This window comes from Penicillium verhagenii (assembly GCF_028828195.1).
Source record: "Penicillium verhagenii strain IBT 33310 chromosome Unknown utg000007l_segment0_segment0, whole genome shotgun sequence".
NCBI classification, from domain to species: domain Eukaryota; kingdom Fungi; phylum Ascomycota; class Eurotiomycetes; order Eurotiales; family Aspergillaceae; genus Penicillium; species Penicillium verhagenii.
In genome coordinates this window covers 234,731-251,315 of record NW_026643171.1, presented here as the reverse complement: position 1 = coordinate 251,315, position 16,585 = coordinate 234,731, and the positions used below count along the sequence as shown (strand labels likewise).

Sequence of the window (16,585 nt, the reverse complement as noted above, 5' to 3'; positions counted from 1 at the left end):
ACTTTTGAACTTGAATCACATCTCTAGCACTGCCATGTAGAAAGGCCATCTATAACTTGCCATTGTTCATGTTGCAGCCTACTGCCTACAGGAAGATGGACAAAAGTACGCCAAATATGGGTCCACGTGATTCTTCGCTATTACGAAGACCAATCAATTTTATGTGAGAATCAGAAAAAAAAAAACCAGACGAAAACTAGTATGCTGATGATGGTCTGGGTGGATTGAAAACTGACCTAAAGCTCCGACTCAAAGGGGGAATACATTGACGCACTAATAATAGAGCAGGGAATCTATTGGATCACACCGCTCATTGACATTATCTCAGTGAGGCTGTAGCTGCTGTTGGATCCTGTATGATTCATTTTATGCTTTTTATCTTATAGTCTTAGAGCCTTATTGTCTTGTTGTTTTATGCCCTGAGTCACTGGGGATTGTAGTACTTTTGTCTCTTGTGATCCGGGCTTCTTGCTTCTAGGCTTCCAAGCTTCCCAACATTGTCAAAAATGTCTACAGATATGATCATTCATGATCACTATTAACCTGGTGAGTTTGTTTCTTTTTCTCATTCCGAATCATCAAACATGTCACCTATTGGCAAAAACAAACAAATGTCTATCCTTTTTCTCAGCTTTGTAACATCCAGTTTCCACCCGAAACATTCGCAATTCCATCAACAAGTTTGACCCGTTGCCCAGTCTTAGAGACCAAACTCCCAACCACACCAGGAAGTCGGACAACCCCAGTCGTGGAAACAGGAGTGTTGAATGAAAGCCGACTATACCCTTCTCCAGAGGGATTACGCTGAAGCGCCACCGAGAATCCACCAAGAGCGGTGGTCAACCCAGCGTCAACGGCCGTAAGATTGCCAGGCTGGGGCGCTATAACGCAGGATCTACCCGCTGGCCCGGTAAGCCGGATCCCAGCGGCGTATCCCGTCAGCGCATACGTTGGTCCAGTAGACCATCCATGAGCGTGTGAAATGCGCGCATCATCGATATAGGGCGCATAATGAATAGACCCGTCTGTCGAGTAACCCTCGATGAAAGTCGATTGGGTCATCTTGGAGTCCAGAAGCATGTATCCCCATTGGAGACGGAGTAAATCGAGTGCGGCGTTGGGCTGTCCGGCGATGTAATGGGCTTGGAGCTCGAAGCCGCCGATGAATGGGGAGATGGTTGCACCAGCCTCCGGGGCCGGGGCCCCATATGTGCCCCAGCGAGCTTTAAGAGCCGCAGATATTGTTTTGCGTTGATTGTTCGACTGGGTGATGTTTGCTTTGATGGCCCAGGTGTTTCCGTCTTGGGGATGCAGAGTGGTGGTTTCGTTGTCTCGGTACATCCCAGACGAGGAATCCCAGAGAAGCTTGTTCGCAGCGGATTTGACTCCAGCTGCGACGTTTTCCCAGTGGGGGATGACTGATGTTTTGTTCAGCTCCTTTGCAAGATCTTGCGCATCGTTCAGCACAAAGTATAGGATTGAGTTGGCTTCGATGTTCTGATTTTTTGTTAGTTATAGGACCATTGATATAATCGACGTGGCTTTCTTCAAAACTTACATGGCCTCCCATTCCATACCGAAGCCAGTCGTCAGTCCATGTTATATTGGCCAGACCGGTATTGTCGACTGCCTCCAATGCCCATTTCACTCCGAGCACGTACTGATCCCAGTAGCTCAAAGCCCAAGATGTGTTTCCCGAGAACCGATACAAGAAAGACATTCCGATGAGATTGTGTAGATGATAGGTGTAGCTTGAGCCGTATGTGAAAGGCGTACCAGCATAAGGGAGCTGCCCATCAGCTTTCTGCAATATGAATAGTGACTCTAGCCCCATCTGAAGACTGTAGAGATCACCAGTGCTGACAGCGATGCTTTCCAGAGAGATAGCCATATCTCCTGGCCAAACGAGCCGATCGCGCTTCGCTCCATCAGTGACGGTACTCGTTCCATTGGTGATTGTGTAGTTGTTATACCAAACATTCATCTCGGGAAGAACAATATCATAGGTCTGTGACGTGATCGAGTCTCCAGCTGTCGGATCAATAGTACACAGCTGGTTGGTGTATGCTCCCGCATACCAAATCTTGTTAATTAGCTCGTCGTCTGAGTGGAACCAGCCCGTATAGCTTCGGAGGTTCTGGTCTGGTGCGGAAGTGAGTTTCACATGGAGAGCATCGAGGACAACGGTGGCACTTGTATTGCTTGCGACTGTCAGATAACGGAAGGCGCCCCGTTGAAACTCAGTGGCTGGTGTGTACGTTCCCGCGCCCTTTCCAACGTTGAACCACAATGGTCTATCAAATCCAGAGTTACCAGTGGCATCACTGTATTCACTGCTGATCCAAAGTTTTGACTCGGTAAATGTGACGGATAAAAATGCCGACGACAACGAGGCGGAGCTCACATCGAGCGAGACTAGACCTGCAACGTTCTTGCCAAAGTCCAGGGTCACAGATGAGATGCCATCAAAGGTGGCTCCACCGCCAGATGATTTTGTCAGAGATTTGGCATTATTCACGGATCCGTTGACTTGGTAGACTGATGCTGGAGTCAGAGTTCGAGAGCTTGGGGCTAGAATGTACTCCTCATAAGGCACGCGTGCTGCGGCCGCTACCAATGGCAGCAATAGGAGAGTGAAGCAAAACATGTAATAAGAGCTCAAAATCAACAATGATCTTGGTCAATGGAAACAGTTCCTGGAATTAGTCTCTCTTATTTATGCAACAAATATTGCACAATTCCAGGGCATCTTTCCACATTCAATGTTGGGCTCCCGCTATCCTGTGTCGATCCCAGGGTCTTCTCGGGGTAGTCAAACCCGGGGTGCGGAGAACGAGGTATGATGCGCTTCTCTGCAACTTAACCTGAAATCTTGGTTTTGTTTCTTTCGGTTGATCAACACTCCGAACATGCTGATCAATGTGGGGTTTCCTCCAGAGGGTCCCTATCATCCCCGGACCCCGCATCATTCATTGTGCTGCCTACAGCTGTTTGCTTGGCCTTTTGGGTCACCCCGAAGTTCTGCCGTGATGATGAATCGAAGTGGTAATTAGTATCTCCCATTAATTAATGTTACATCGCGTAGGGTGTCAGAATGTTTGAAATACTCAGAGCAAATTTCGGCATCACAAGTCGGCAATTGAATCAGCTGTTCTGCAGTAGACTGTAGCGCACCATGTGGAGATACTGCTAAGAGCAAATGTATTTGCGGGTCAGCCAGAGAGGATGCGGGGAACTCACCACGTTCATAGCCGCGAAAGATTCATAAATAAGCATGGCGGCGGGCCTCGAATCACCTGTACCCTCGCTGAAGCCTTCAAACGACGCGCAGCTTAGGGGGTCGCAATTGCCTGTTGTAATTCCACAGTTAATCGAGCCACTGAGATGGTAAGTGTTCATGACGGAGTCACTGAATGCCTTCTCGGTACTTGCAAGTTTCGGCTCATCGATAGTCTGCCAGACATTAATGGTGTCTGACCAAGCATTGGAAGTGCCCAGCCTTGACCATTGCTCCGCGGATGGCATGTATAGAGCAACTTGTATAGCAGGATCAGTACGAGTGATAGTAGTCCAGTTGCCTGTTCTGTTGCCCTCTTCGTTTGAAGAATCTACTTCCAGGAGGACACTACCAATGAAGCCACTCCAGCTGACGGAGGTGAAAGGTGCATCATTGTACTCTTGAAAGTCGGTAGCCCAACCGTATGTACCGCCCATAGCTAGATACCTGTAGACCGATGCTCGTGAGACTTTGATACCGTCACTCAAACAGCCAACCCATTGAGTATTATCATAAACAAAGATGTTGGTGTTGCTATTAAGGTGAATAAAATTCCGATTGACTCGGCTGGAGTTCGCGAGGATGGATTCAATCTCGGCATTGGCAATACAGCCTGCCATCTGAGTACAGGGTCCTGGTGTAGTTAGCGACACCAGTCATCGGCTAAACCCAAGAAAAATAAATATTGGCCATAGCAGTCTGCATCAGCGTAGCCCATATAAATGGTTTACACCATCAAAACTCTGTGGGTTGTGAGGCTACGCGCGAAAAATCTTGCGCGCAGCCCATATCAATGGTTCAGTCAGCCATGGCAAATGATCATCCGTAGCTGGTCACACCAAAAACAACCTGATTGGAGGGAATACCGGCTTTTTTAATCTGTTGACGGCAAAATTTGTGTTGGCGCTAGGAAATGCAGTGGTTTTCAGTAGTTACATACTTAAGCTAACACCAAGGCGCCTATTATTTCGTTAAGATTCACGTCTGTACGTAAATAGTTGCCAGTAGGACAACCAAGCTGCGACCATTGATTGTTGGAATGCTACTGCAGAAGTGGAAATCTTTTTATGTTGGCGTATATCACCACGCATTCAAACGCCCAATTGTGACAATTGCTCATACCTGTCCGTGCAAATCGTAGGTCATATAAATGATGTAGTCCACGAGGGAAGCCATCTTCTCGATAGGGAATCCTTGCAGACTATAAAGCTGGAGCAGCAATTGTGATATCCATCGGGAAGAAGATTCCTCAATAAAGCAAGGAAGGCGAGATAGTCTGTACCATCATCAGTACTAGCAGTAGGGATGTCAGGAATATCTGGTACCGTTAAAAAGTGGTGATGTGAGTATGGACTTTATACCTTTGAAGGATCGAAATTTTAATGAGTGGCTTCGTAAGGACCGCCACCGGAGGTGTGCTTTCGCCCCCAAAAGCGACTCTGGATGAATCATTAGTAATTGGATATGCCGTCGTGGAGACTACAACGACTTTGGGAAATAACTTCAATATCCGAGTTGCAACTTGAATCTTGGAAGTGTACCTGAGTCGTACCGGTACTAGCGTAATTTACAATATACTAGTAGCCTCCTGGACCTAACGGGTTTCCCCACGAAATCGAATTTCCCTGTGGGTTTCTCTTTTGTCTTTTCCACTTCAACTCTCCTGTTTTTCGTTTCTTCTTCTTCACCGTCTGGATCCTGAGCCTCGTTACCCGTCAATTTGTCCTTTTCTTTCCACATTCCAGCTTTCTCGGCACTATGCACTCGCTATTCAAACTTCTCCAAGCCGCGCTGATAACCAGCTGGATGACCGTTGCCACTGCCAATTCTGGCGTCTTTGAAGTGGACTTGATATACCCACGCAATGAAACCTACACTCCCTCACCGCTGATGCCCATGGTGTTTGCGGTTCAGAATCCGGATATGGCTGACCCGTTGGGGGCCTCTATTTCTTGGTCATTTTTGGAAGGGGGCAACCGTAGTGCCCCAGGCTCTCTTCTAGACGGGCTCCTTGAACTGTCCCCGATGAACGTGTTGAACGTCTCGGGTGATCTTGACAAGCTTACGCTGGACATCCCCGGCTACCCTCTTCTGGTCACCCGTTACCTCGACACATTTTCCTTCCCCGACGGCACTTGGAATTTTGAATGGAGTCTGGAAGTCTATAATTGCACTTCTGGGTTCGAAGACTATCAAAACGCCTTGCAGGTGACGAACTACGTCACCTTCAACACCAGCAAATCCGGGAAAGCACCCGATCTTGTGGCGGCAACATCGGCTGGGACGTGCGACACCGCGGAAGGCTTTGCGTTCAACGCGATTTCTCTTGAATATAATTGCGGCGTACTCGAGCCTACTCAAACCACCAACCCGTGCGCTGTCACCATCGATTCGGCAGCTGAATCCAATTTAATGGCAATGGCCACCGAGCATGCCTGCTCGATTCTGGAGCGCCCGATACACCCCAATGTCACCTGTCCGTCTGCAACGCCCTCAAGCAATACTGCGGGTCAATCTCGCACCGCAGCGGCACCGGTATTGTTTATGGTGCTAGCCACGCTGACCACAATGGCCTATTTTGGATGAGAGAGATATATGCACTGCAAACCTGATCTGGCAAAGGACCACTGGCCCTTCCACCCATGTAAATTGTAATAGTCCAGGTAATAGTCTATAGTCTTAATATTGGAGTTTAGTACTTTCCCTCCTTGAATGAACACCTTTGCTGTATTTTGTAACGTTGCAACCGCCTCCCTGATTGATATCGTGTCTGTAAGACTTAACAAGTTTGAAATATTTTGGGTCATAACCTTGCACATGAGGATACTGCTTCTAGTAGCCCTGGAGGTAGACCATATGTAGCAGGACATTGGGAAACCACACCTGCACAGCACTTGGGTGTACCTAGGGGTCATGCCCAGGTGATACTAGATGTACTATAGGACGAAATACATAATGTGTACGGTAATATACAACTTCAATGTTTGAATACTGCAGTGGTAATTTCCGGGCGTAATACCATAAATCCGAGTCCGAACGTTCCAAATCATCAGATGGCAAGTCAGACTCAGAACTTGCTAGTGAATTCCATGTTTCACAAAAAAACCAATCGGGATGGTACCCTTTTTGCTAGCATTCGAACTACTTTTCCCCACCAATAGACAGTCCAACATCCCCCCCACTCGCGCGGCATATCCGCACTAGACTAGATTAGCTTCGGAATCCCCGGGCTGAGCCTCTGCTGGAAAATTGTTCTCAGGGTCCTAGGGTCTCAGGGTCTAGGATACGAAATTTGCTTCCCCCCTCTCGTCGGTCCAGCACTTGAGTGTGAGGCATTATTGGCAAAACGACCAGGGATCAGGGGAACCCGGGGGCCATCACGCTAACCTTGGAAGCTTAGTATGTATTTAAAGCAACCAATGAGGAAAAATAACTCCTTGTAGAGTCATCACATGTGCCCGTCCTCTTTGTTCTTCTCTGAGTCTCTGTTTTGACGGTGTATCCGTGTATCCGAGTACGAATCCTGGTCCATAATAACATAATGTTGTTGAGGCGGCGGCGGCGGCCCGGGGCGGCCGGAGCCGCTTACACGGTTACAGACTTACAGTACACAATCTCCGAATTGCCAAGCTGTTCACATCTAATCCTCCGCGGCTACAAAGCTTCGCAACGCTTCTCCACTCTGAAAAGGCTTCGAGAAAGCTTCGGACGCGTACCTGAACCAGAATAAAGTAATCTCCGACATCGCACTCACAACGCTAGCCCTATACCAAGAGTGCTCTAAGCTTCTGACAATGTGTATCTCTGAAATCCCGCGGTCTATTTCTTTTGGAGACGCCAATGAGCGCAGCATTAGCGTGACATGGAACCTTGGAACCTAACACTTGGGCAATATACTGCTTCATAAAATGGCTGTCGAGTTTGCACGCCAGATATCCAGAGCATTTTTCACCTACCGTCGCAATCTATGAGTCGGACTGCCTCGGTATAAAATCGCTCTATATCGCCCGTCAATCAAGACTAGTCCCCTCCGATGATCACCGCTCAGTTGAAGCTGGCCTTGGAGTTGGCCTTGACCCCCCGTGCGGTTACTTGTAACTATGAAACCGCTGCGAGCTCCGGGGATACCTGCATGTGCACATCCTTCGCCGTATGCTAGGAAGCACTGCTCTCTGTGAGCCGTCACAATATATGTATGGTAGAGTGTAATAGCACTTGAGTGTACAGTCCGTTCAGTGTTGACTGAAGAGTAGTAACATTGAAAGTGACCAATCAGGAGAATTTATTTTATGGGGCTGTGGTATTACAACCTTATTCCTAAGGCCGTCGAACAATTCGACTTTCCCATTGATAACTGCGAAACAAAATATCAACTTTGATCTCTGCATGTGCACCACTTTTGATCTATCAGTCAGATCAACTTGAAAATGCCTTTAGTGCAATATTCGGATTCTGAGTCTGACACGGATGAGGTCCAAACTCTGGCACCGTCAGCCAAGAGGCCCTGTCCCAATCGAGTAACCTTGAACAGGACCCCATCAACTCTGCCTCCCCTGCCAGCCACATTCCATGATTTATATGCCTCAACTACACGTATCAGCACACAGGATGACCCCAGTCTTCATGGTGGCCGGAAGAGGGTTATTCCTCACATTGAAGGAAACTGGCCGACTCATCACTATCTTGAATGTAGGTGTCTATCCTGCTCTCTGCCTGATAGATCACTAACCCAACTAGTTTATCCATCAAAAGAGGATCTTCCTCTCCTTGAAAATCTGATACCCTCGGTTTCATCGTCACAATCAGGGATTCAAAGTCTCTTACATAGCGATCTTGGTGCTCAACTACCACTCCATATCAGTCTTTCCAGACCTGTTGTTCTCCGTACTGAGCAGCGCAGCTCGTTCGAAAAATTGTTACAAAATGCGATTGAGAAATCTCAGATATCACCGTAAGTGTCCAAAAAGAAGAAGAAGAAGAAGAAGAAGAAGAAGAAGATCACAAGGGTGCCACACGTTAGCTAACTGCTGAGTAGGTTTGCATTGACACCCGATGGCCTGAAATGGGTATCCAACTATGAGGCAACACGCTGGTTTCTTGTGCTTCATGTTGCAAAGCCAGAAAATGACAATTTGAATAGGCTATTGCATCTTTGTAATCGCGCACTTGCTCGATTCGATCAGCCTCCTCTCTATGCGTCCCGTAGCACTCCAGAATCCAAGGACTTCTCGGACTGCTTTCATATCTCACTTGCATGGGCACTGAAAGAGCCAAGTCAAGAAGATAAAGATCTTGTTGCAGCAACGGACTTGAAATCATTACAGAATCTTCGGATCTGGTTTGATAGCGTCAAGATCAAGATTGGAAATAATGTCTCCAGTATACTTTTGCCAACGGATGCATGAAACATACTCATAATATTTCCATTCAGAATACAATATTAACTTAATACAATTTGAGATTCGATGTCCATTTTGAACAATAAAATAAAATTTGAGAATTTACAAAAATTGGCCCGCTGGCCTTCACTATTCACTGTTCACTGTTCAGTGACAGAAACAAGGCGTTACGTAATTCTAAGTCGCGCCCGCGTCGCGCTAAAACCTCCCCTTTCCAATCTCCTCGAGAACCCAAGATGCAGATCCCAACAGTCACCATAGTAAGAAACCCTCCTCCTCCGTTATCCCTACCATCCAGATTTGATGCTAATGAACGACCGTGGTTGCAGGAAGACCTCCGCGCTTTTCAAGTGCAGCACTTCCCGGGACGTGAATCACTCGGCGCGTCCGCGACCGAACTTGAATACGACGAGGACGCCGGCGACGATGAAGACCTGGGCTACTATCCCGATGGGGTGAAACGAACCCTCACTGATGAACAGATCCAAATCTTTAGACATAGTGAGATTCACGCATTGTTGCGCGCAAGACAACTCGAACAAGACGATGCCGAGTATGAAGCTCGTCAAACATCGTCTGCAAAGGACCATAACCCAGTTGCGGAGCTGAAGCCCCAACAGAAAGGGACTGTCTCTGAAGTGGAGAAGAGCAAGGAAACTACAAAGAAGGAGGAGGAGGACATTCCTGCTACAAAGAGGTCCAAACGGCCAGCTGAGCATGACATGAGCCCATCATCAGAGTTCCAACAGCCATCATCTAGCAAAAGGCAGCAAGCTCCGAATCACAATCCATACCCTGGGCGGAGAATCATTTCATACGATGACTGAACAGACGTGGGGGATCGGTCTAGAGTTACTTCGCGGAACTTCAGAGAATTCCACAGACCTCCCTGTATGTCGACAACCAGGGGGTCTTTTCTCGTGGTAAGTTCTTTTGGCTTTCTTCTTGTTTTCCTTCCTTCATTTCCTGCATAGCATGACGAACAATTCATCCTTAGTCAGAAATGCCATACCATCTCCGAATGTGTAAGGCTTTGACGACTATAATCTTCTCTCTGAAATGCACTTCAAATTCACTCTTGTTTCTTACATCCAAGACGCGATCTCTTACTAATTTCGACTAGTAGCCTTGAACATCAAATGCAGCGTCAAGACTTACGAGACTTGAGTAAGATACAAAGATCGCACTTGCTTAGACCTGAATTTTCCACCGGATGCATTCAGCTTACTATACACCAGCCTTATCCTTGGATATGTTGCCACCGCTTGACTACAACACACAGTCTTCGAATAATTGCCAGATGTGCCTTCATACTCCCCGCATGGTAATTGAGGTTTCATATTTCTTGCTGAATATGTTCACTCGACCTTTCCCTCGAGATGGCTGCGATGAGAATTGATCGCTAGAGGTGACCGCCAGCTGTGAGCTTCTCTTCACTGTTTGCAGCTATGGGAAACCACCATGTGAAATCGAGTTTCCAGAGAAGTCAAATGCCTGATGTGGAATTATGACAAGATATCACTCACAACTAGCCGGCATACTGGACTGGAGTCAACTTCGATTATTCGATTTTTTATGAACTTGAAAATGGCTAGAAAGGAAATGAAAGCATTCCACATGCACTTAATCAAACTTCTCCCCAATGGTTTTCATATTATTGCCTGCCAAACTAGTTCGTCGCCACTCGCTTCAAGCCATTGTATACTTGCTAGTACCTAGCACCATCCGCTGGAACCTCGAATACTTTCTTCCCAACATTTCCAAGGATCCCGTGGCCTACATGCACTGGCCCAGCACAAGCATCTCGTCAAGTAAACATTCTCCACTGCAGCATGTTGAGTGCCCGTAACATTCCGCACCGGTGCTCTTGCAAGAATTGATAGCAAGGTCAACACTGTTCCCTAGGTCATCAAAGTCACAGCAGCCTAAAACCGAACTGTCTCTATCATCTCTGTCAATGCAAACACGTGAATACGGGCAGGCTGTCTCCAGATGCAAACACAAATCCCGCCCATTCGCCTCAACGCAGGATCCCTCAATGCATTGATGATTCTCGGTGCATTCGGAATCCATCTCAAGATAACGACCTCGTTGGCAAGTCATGTTCATTCTCTCGGAGCAGAAGATTTTACCGCCGACATTACTGTGGCACCCATGATCGGAAGCGCACTTGTCACCGACACATTGGGACATGTGACTGGTTGAGACGTGGCCGTTGCTGTTTGAAACTTCCATTGAGATGTTGACCATCTCGCACTTGACGCTCTCAATCAGTTTACCGACGTATGATGTCAGTACGGTTTCCTCGTGTCCGCGATCCAAGAGTCTGTAGTGCGAGTGGTCGAAGGTTACCATGACGTCTTGACAGTTGGGATCACTGTTTTTGTCAGTATCTACGTGTGTGCTTTTACAGAGAAACATCATAACTTACCTGTACAGGGTGCACATAGCTTTCTTCTCGCTTGTATCGACCCCGCAGGGGATATACAAAGATCCAACATTGTGGTATCTAGAAAGTTTAGCAAGCTACTAGGCAGAAGCAATATGGCGGTGAACTTACAGCCTGTTGGCGCTTGGGATTGTTTGACACTGCGCATTCAATGGCAACGATTTCTGGGCACCCCAGTTGCCATATCTCTTACTCGCAAACAGGCGCGCCTCGGACCTGTCCCAGTCAACCGTTCGCAATCCAGATACCACATCAAGCAAAGGCGCAGCCACTGCTGCAAATGCCGACAAAGGGAGAGAGAGCAGAATAATCTTCATGGCCATCTTGAAAAGGGTATGTATCAAGCAACTTTGGAAGTCTTGGATGAGTGATTGTTGATGAAAAGGGAAGAAGAGACATCTGGAGGCAAGCCTCGACTTTATATCCAAAAAGCCAACAAAATTTCTAGTTATTCCCACTCTTGCTTTCCTATACCCTCAACCAAGTTCTATCGTTGATTGCTGGCTATTTGTGAACTTGTCGTAGAATAGTAACGAACGGGGATCCATGGAACAACAAGTAACACAAAAAATGTGCCCGCACCGGAGAATTCGGGGCATAGCCAATGGCTTCTGGTGCCGTTAGCGTATCCTATTTGATCCCAAGAGGCCGATGACCAAGATTCTGTTAGGCGTTTTGAAATTGGATCCTGATATTTCAAATATGGCTTAGACAGTTGAATATTTCCGAGTCGGTTTGGCACTTTGTATACATAGAAAAACATTGAACGGTCAACTATCTGCTGGGACTAATATCCGGGATGAAACCTTGGAAATAGGCACTGGGGCGAGTCGTGCGACTGCCGGGTCAATCCTGGTAGGTACCAACTCTACTTCACATAAACTATTTGAAATGTGTCCTGATATGTGTGTTCCTGCTTGAATGCTAGTCTATTAGTTGAAAATGTGCACTCCAGGGCCGAGATAGACGATGACTGTGTTTAGGGCGAATAAAGATCAATGAACACATTATTCTCATATAGACTAGATTCCATTGTCAAATACTGTTGACCTGTTTGACTAGAAGCCAAGGCAGAAGGCTGCATCTGGGTACATAGAACTTGAATTGTATAGATGGTCTGATCATCCGATTGATCCAGCACGAACACATTGCACGGAGCCTAGTTCTTTCCTCGGAATAGACGGAAATTTGTGACATTCCAAAGCTTGCCATTTGGTAACACATATGGGCGCACCAAAGACATGATCTGGTGTGTCAAGGCACGCTGTGTATGGTGTGCTCTTGAACTCGTCCTGCCAGCTAAAAAGTAGGTAAGCAGCGACTCCAGATGTCGAGGATCCGGAAAATCCACATTGCTAGTCTGCAGTAGGCACATATAATTTGGATATTTTTGTAGTGTGACCAGGCTTCGTGTCTCGGCTGTTCTTTAGTCCCAAAAGGTGACCAGTCGAAATTCATTTCCCCTCAGTGGCAAGTCTTTTCTCTGATGAAGAATCAAGACTGTCTCAACTTGTATGAGCCAGCGGCCCACCTAGATGGGAAGTAAGCTCATCGTTTAAGATCCAGTTTGGCGCCGCATGAATGTTCGCATCGAATGATTCATTATTAGCCAATATTGAGGTGACATAGGAGGCAGGGCCGTTGATTGTCTGCAAAACTCGGTCCACAGTCAGATCAGAGCCTGTAACTTGAGAATGGTCTTGCATAGTAGGACACTCATTCATCACCCCCGAGAGACAATACCCCCTGTCAGAGTTCGACAGCTCAAAGGGCTGTCCCTCTTCCCGCACACTGGGCTCCACTGAGGTTGCCGAGTTCAAAACCAGAGACTTGGTAAGAAAGCGCTTCGCCCGTTTTGCCGCAGGACGTCCAAGAAATGAGCGCTCAACGATGCAATCCACTTTAAGGTTGTGGCAACGGTCACAGCACGTTTTTTCGGATTGGGGGACACCCAAGGGGCCCAGTTCAGCGAGATTGGGTAGAAGACATTTGATTTTCCGGGTTCTGCAACCACGACAAATCAGGCGTGCGTATCTACCTCTTGGGCCTCGCTCAACTTTCTTATCTTCCATTCGGTAATGTTTCCTTCGGAGATATTCAACCAGATCGCCAAGGAGGGGAGTCGGGTGTGGTGTAAGGGGTGAGAATATTTCTGCCGTGTTGCTTCAACTTGTTTATCGGAAGAAAACGGCCCCCGCGGCCCAAGTGGTCTTGTTGATGCATGAGTTGGGCTAGCCTGTTTTGTCAACTGATGCCCAATGGCCAAGGCGAGTGCGAAATGTTGGCTTGTTGAAAGGGGGAACATATGGGGTTCGTATGTGAAGTTCGTACAACAAATCTTTGCAATGCGTTCTTGGCCTCTTTTCATCTACTTCAAACCCCTCCCCTTCTGACTAGTAAATTCAACTGCGGTCTTTCTGGACCGTTCAAAGTAGACTCTGTGAGACGCAAACGTGTAGGAAATTAGTCACTCAACTTAGAGTCCCGCTGACCATAATTTCTTTGAAAGAAATTCAAGTTCAAGTGCCTTGGAATGAATCCAAATAGTAATCTGTCTTCCAGGCAATGCGATATACCATAACTTTGAGTCTTAACCAAGCTTATGCAGCTTTCGCCTATTCAATTTTCCGACCTCTTCCCTGGCACCCGATCATGAAAAGATTCAAACTAAGCACATTGTGCGCCCATATTTTCTCGTCGCACAGTCTCATTCAAGGCCGTAATGAAAGTATACATGGAATGACCCATAAGCTACTTTTTCAATTTTGCATACATAATACTCTTGAAAAATTGAACGAAGGAATAAAAGATAGCGCATCTCATTGTCAACTACTGTCGAGGCCAGCTAGACAATAGTTCAAATCATATAATCTAGAGTGACATAATAAAAGACCCCAATCCCCAATCCCAACACTCTCAAGCACGGTCCCACTTAATTGGGGATGCAAACACCAGCGTTCCACTGAGTGGCACCAACGCACTGCCAGCCATCGCAGCAAGCAGTACCACCAGTCTGGCAAGAGACAGCATAGTCTAGGATCGGTCAGCGAACAGCTCTATAGATGCGGAGTTCAAAGTTAACTCACTGGCGATGCAGGAACGCTTCTCCTCGGTGTTGGAGGCCGAGGCAACGGCAGCCAGGGTCGCAATGAAGACGGCGATGAATTGCATTTTGATGGAGAATTGTTTGGTTGGTGGTAAATTGTGTGTTTATTTGGTTGGCTGGTTGCAATGTTGGTTTTTGGATTGATGGATAATTCTGATGTCAAAATGCCGAGGAAATCTCCAGCTCTTTATCCTTGCGAGAGACTCATCTTGAAACATCAATTGAAGACTCAAGGCATCCAGCTTTGATGATCGTCATACCTATTCAGGAACTGTTCTGGTATGTGATATTCCGTATATCCAAGATCGGAAGCTTTTCGCCGCGTATGTATAGACGAGGCCACCAACCCCCACAGTGGACATCAGCCACGAGATTAATCCCGTTAGATAGGCGGCAGTGGCGCGTTTCCCTGTTCTTACTAGTAGGCCCTGTACATATCTGTACGGAGTAACTTTTATTTACCTAAAATAACACTTCCCCATTGGTTCATGACATCACGATTGTGATATTTGATCTATTCCTGTTTAGGAAATATGCTGTTCCTTCACCCCCAAAAAGGCAATTCTGCAAGTAAGACAACCCGGAAAACACACCACACAAATCCCAGGGCTGTTCAAAGGGTGCTGAATAGTTCGTGGTCTATTATTATCTCTCACTGCACGTGTTTCGCCTGTCTGTTGCTTTCGTGGGGTATTTCAAACTAAATAAGCCATAAAGCTTCAATAACCTTGGCTGATATTCAAGCCGTCCGCCACATCATGATTGCTATTTAAACGTCTTTGAATAACTAGGTATAATGCATAAGTTAAAAAAAATCTACCGCCATATCATGTTCCCTTATAATTGGTCAGTTAGCCACATATGACCGGTACTAGGTAGAATCAGTCTACATACTGTTAGGAGATTGTGAACCATGTGATGTCACATGGTCTGCTCCTAGATGCTCCAGCGCGTGGGTCGGTTTTGTGCGAGAGGGTTAGGGTTGTAGTTAGTCTAGGGAAGTGAGAGCTTCTCTCTCGTTCCTTCCTTCCTTCCTCCTTTCCCCTCTCCATCCCGCTTAGTAGAAGAATACCATTACCATTGATTCTTCTCCGTCTCTTTCTCTCCCTCATTACCATTCGTTTCTCCCAGATCCTTGTGGATCTGACACATACGTTTGGACCCTGGACCAACTCAGCTGCTTGATCTGCACCGAGACCTGATAATGTGACTGCTTCCAACTTCCCCTCTTCGTCTCTTTGTCTCTTCGTCTCTCCCGTTCTTTCCTATGCTACTCAGTCCTTTTATTGTGCAAGTAAGTTAGTCACTACTATATTTCCAGATTCTAAGCTAACTTTACACCTTTATTAGGTGATCCATAATCTCCAATATGGTATCAAAAGTACCAACAAACCAACCTCCTACTGAGGAGCCTCGTGTCTGCTCTGCTTGTGGACAGAAGAAGCCACTAGCAGACTTTCGGCCAGCAAGAGGAACCCAACCGACCAAACAATGCCTTGCATGTCGCACTAGAGGACGTGTACCCCGGAAACCGAAACACCAACACAAACGATCCCTCGGTACGGCTCAGCTTTCCCCACCGCAGCGGGAGCTACGTCCATTCCATACCCCTCAGCTTACCCAAGGACCACAACAACCCTTACTATCTAGTCGGAGCTTCTCTACTACTAGTGGGCAGTCTTCCTCACCAGGTAGCAGCCAGAATAACCCACTGAGCCCCCAACTACGCTACTGTACACACTGTTGGCGTTTAAAACCGCTGGATAGCTTTCCTATATCCATTGACCCGCAAACAGCCAGCACATGCCATATGTGTCATAATGAATCACCTTCGCCATTCTCACCCTCCTCCTTACCGGCAAGTTCGTCTTCACAGCAGGGACCATTCACCCCCCTCCCAGCACCACGGACTTTACTGCCAGCACCACGGCCTTTACTCCCAGCACCACGGACTTTACTCCCATACCCACAGGTTGAGGTACACATCCCAGCACCACCTCATTCACGTATTAATCTAGGACCGGAATTGCCGTCAATGCCACGGCTGTAAGGGATTAAGCTTTTCAGAGTCGGCGCAATGATTGATGCCTTGCGGTAGAACCTCTGCAATGGCTGTCAGGGGCTGTTTGTAAAAAAACAACAAGATGAAACTGGGCCAAAAGTAGAGAATGTACCGATACCGAACCCGAAACCGAAGAAATGTACATAAGCAAGAAACACGCTAAATCTCGGAATCGGTTCGCTTTCCCGATATGGAAGCTCAGCCCATCTCAAGATCCAATCAGATCATCTTACTGGCAAACAAGGTTATAAGTGGATCTATAGGATGGATCTTGAACAAGGCTTTGCAAATG

The 16,585-nt window shown here is 47.0% G+C and overlaps 7 protein-coding genes across 7 annotated transcripts; 3 read left to right on the top strand and 4 right to left on the bottom strand.

Moving 5' to 3' along the window:
* Nucleotides 1-627: 627 nt before the first annotated feature.
* On the bottom strand, nucleotides 628-2,647 carry N7466_006784 (putative alpha-L-rhamnosidase A; the record flags this gene model as incomplete). Its single annotated transcript, XM_057166173.1, has 2 exons — nucleotides 628-1,497; nucleotides 1,559-2,647. 2 exons carry the CDS (start codon nucleotides 2,645-2,647, stop codon nucleotides 628-630), a joined length of 1,959 nt encoding a protein of 652 aa, XP_057019214.1.
* A 542-nt stretch (nucleotides 2,648-3,189) lies between these two features.
* On the bottom strand, nucleotides 3,190-4,453 carry N7466_006783 (Glycoside hydrolase superfamily; the record flags this gene model as incomplete). The annotated part of the gene is made up of 2 exons (XM_057166172.1): nucleotides 3,190-3,897; nucleotides 4,400-4,453. 2 exons carry the CDS (start codon nucleotides 4,451-4,453, stop codon nucleotides 3,190-3,192), a joined length of 762 nt encoding a protein of 253 aa, XP_057019213.1.
* A 582-nt stretch (nucleotides 4,454-5,035) lies between these two features.
* On the top strand, nucleotides 5,036-5,863 carry N7466_006782 (uncharacterized protein; the record flags this gene model as incomplete). The annotated part of the gene is made up of 1 exon (XM_057166171.1): nucleotides 5,036-5,863. One exon carries the CDS (start codon nucleotides 5,036-5,038, stop codon nucleotides 5,861-5,863), a length of 828 nt encoding a protein of 275 aa, XP_057019212.1.
* Nucleotides 5,864-7,704: 1,841 nt separating this feature from the next.
* N7466_006781 (HVSL domain-containing protein) lies at nucleotides 7,705-8,682 on the top strand (the record flags this gene model as incomplete). Its single annotated transcript, XM_057166170.1, has 3 exons — nucleotides 7,705-7,966; nucleotides 8,015-8,228; nucleotides 8,313-8,682. 3 exons carry the CDS (start codon nucleotides 7,705-7,707, stop codon nucleotides 8,680-8,682), a joined length of 846 nt encoding a protein of 281 aa, XP_057019211.1.
* A 230-nt stretch (nucleotides 8,683-8,912) lies between these two features.
* N7466_006780 (DUF3807 domain-containing protein) lies at nucleotides 8,913-9,503 on the top strand (the record flags this gene model as incomplete). The annotated part of the gene is made up of 2 exons (XM_057166169.1): nucleotides 8,913-8,936; nucleotides 9,006-9,503. 2 exons carry the CDS (start codon nucleotides 8,913-8,915, stop codon nucleotides 9,501-9,503), a joined length of 522 nt encoding a protein of 173 aa, XP_057019210.1.
* A 949-nt stretch (nucleotides 9,504-10,452) lies between these two features.
* Nucleotides 10,453-11,448, bottom strand: N7466_006779 (uncharacterized protein; the record flags this gene model as incomplete). Its single annotated transcript, XM_057166168.1, has 3 exons — nucleotides 10,453-11,053; nucleotides 11,108-11,185; nucleotides 11,237-11,448. 3 exons carry the CDS (start codon nucleotides 11,446-11,448, stop codon nucleotides 10,453-10,455), a joined length of 891 nt encoding a protein of 296 aa, XP_057019209.1.
* Nucleotides 11,449-14,057: 2,609 nt separating this feature from the next.
* On the bottom strand, nucleotides 14,058-14,296 carry N7466_006778 (uncharacterized protein; the record flags this gene model as incomplete). The annotated part of the gene is made up of 2 exons (XM_057166167.1): nucleotides 14,058-14,158; nucleotides 14,212-14,296. The coding sequence occupies 2 exons, from the start codon at nucleotides 14,294-14,296 to the stop codon at nucleotides 14,058-14,060; spliced, it is 186 nt and encodes a 61-aa protein (XP_057019208.1).
* Between the last annotated feature and the right edge of the window lie 2,289 nt (nucleotides 14,297-16,585).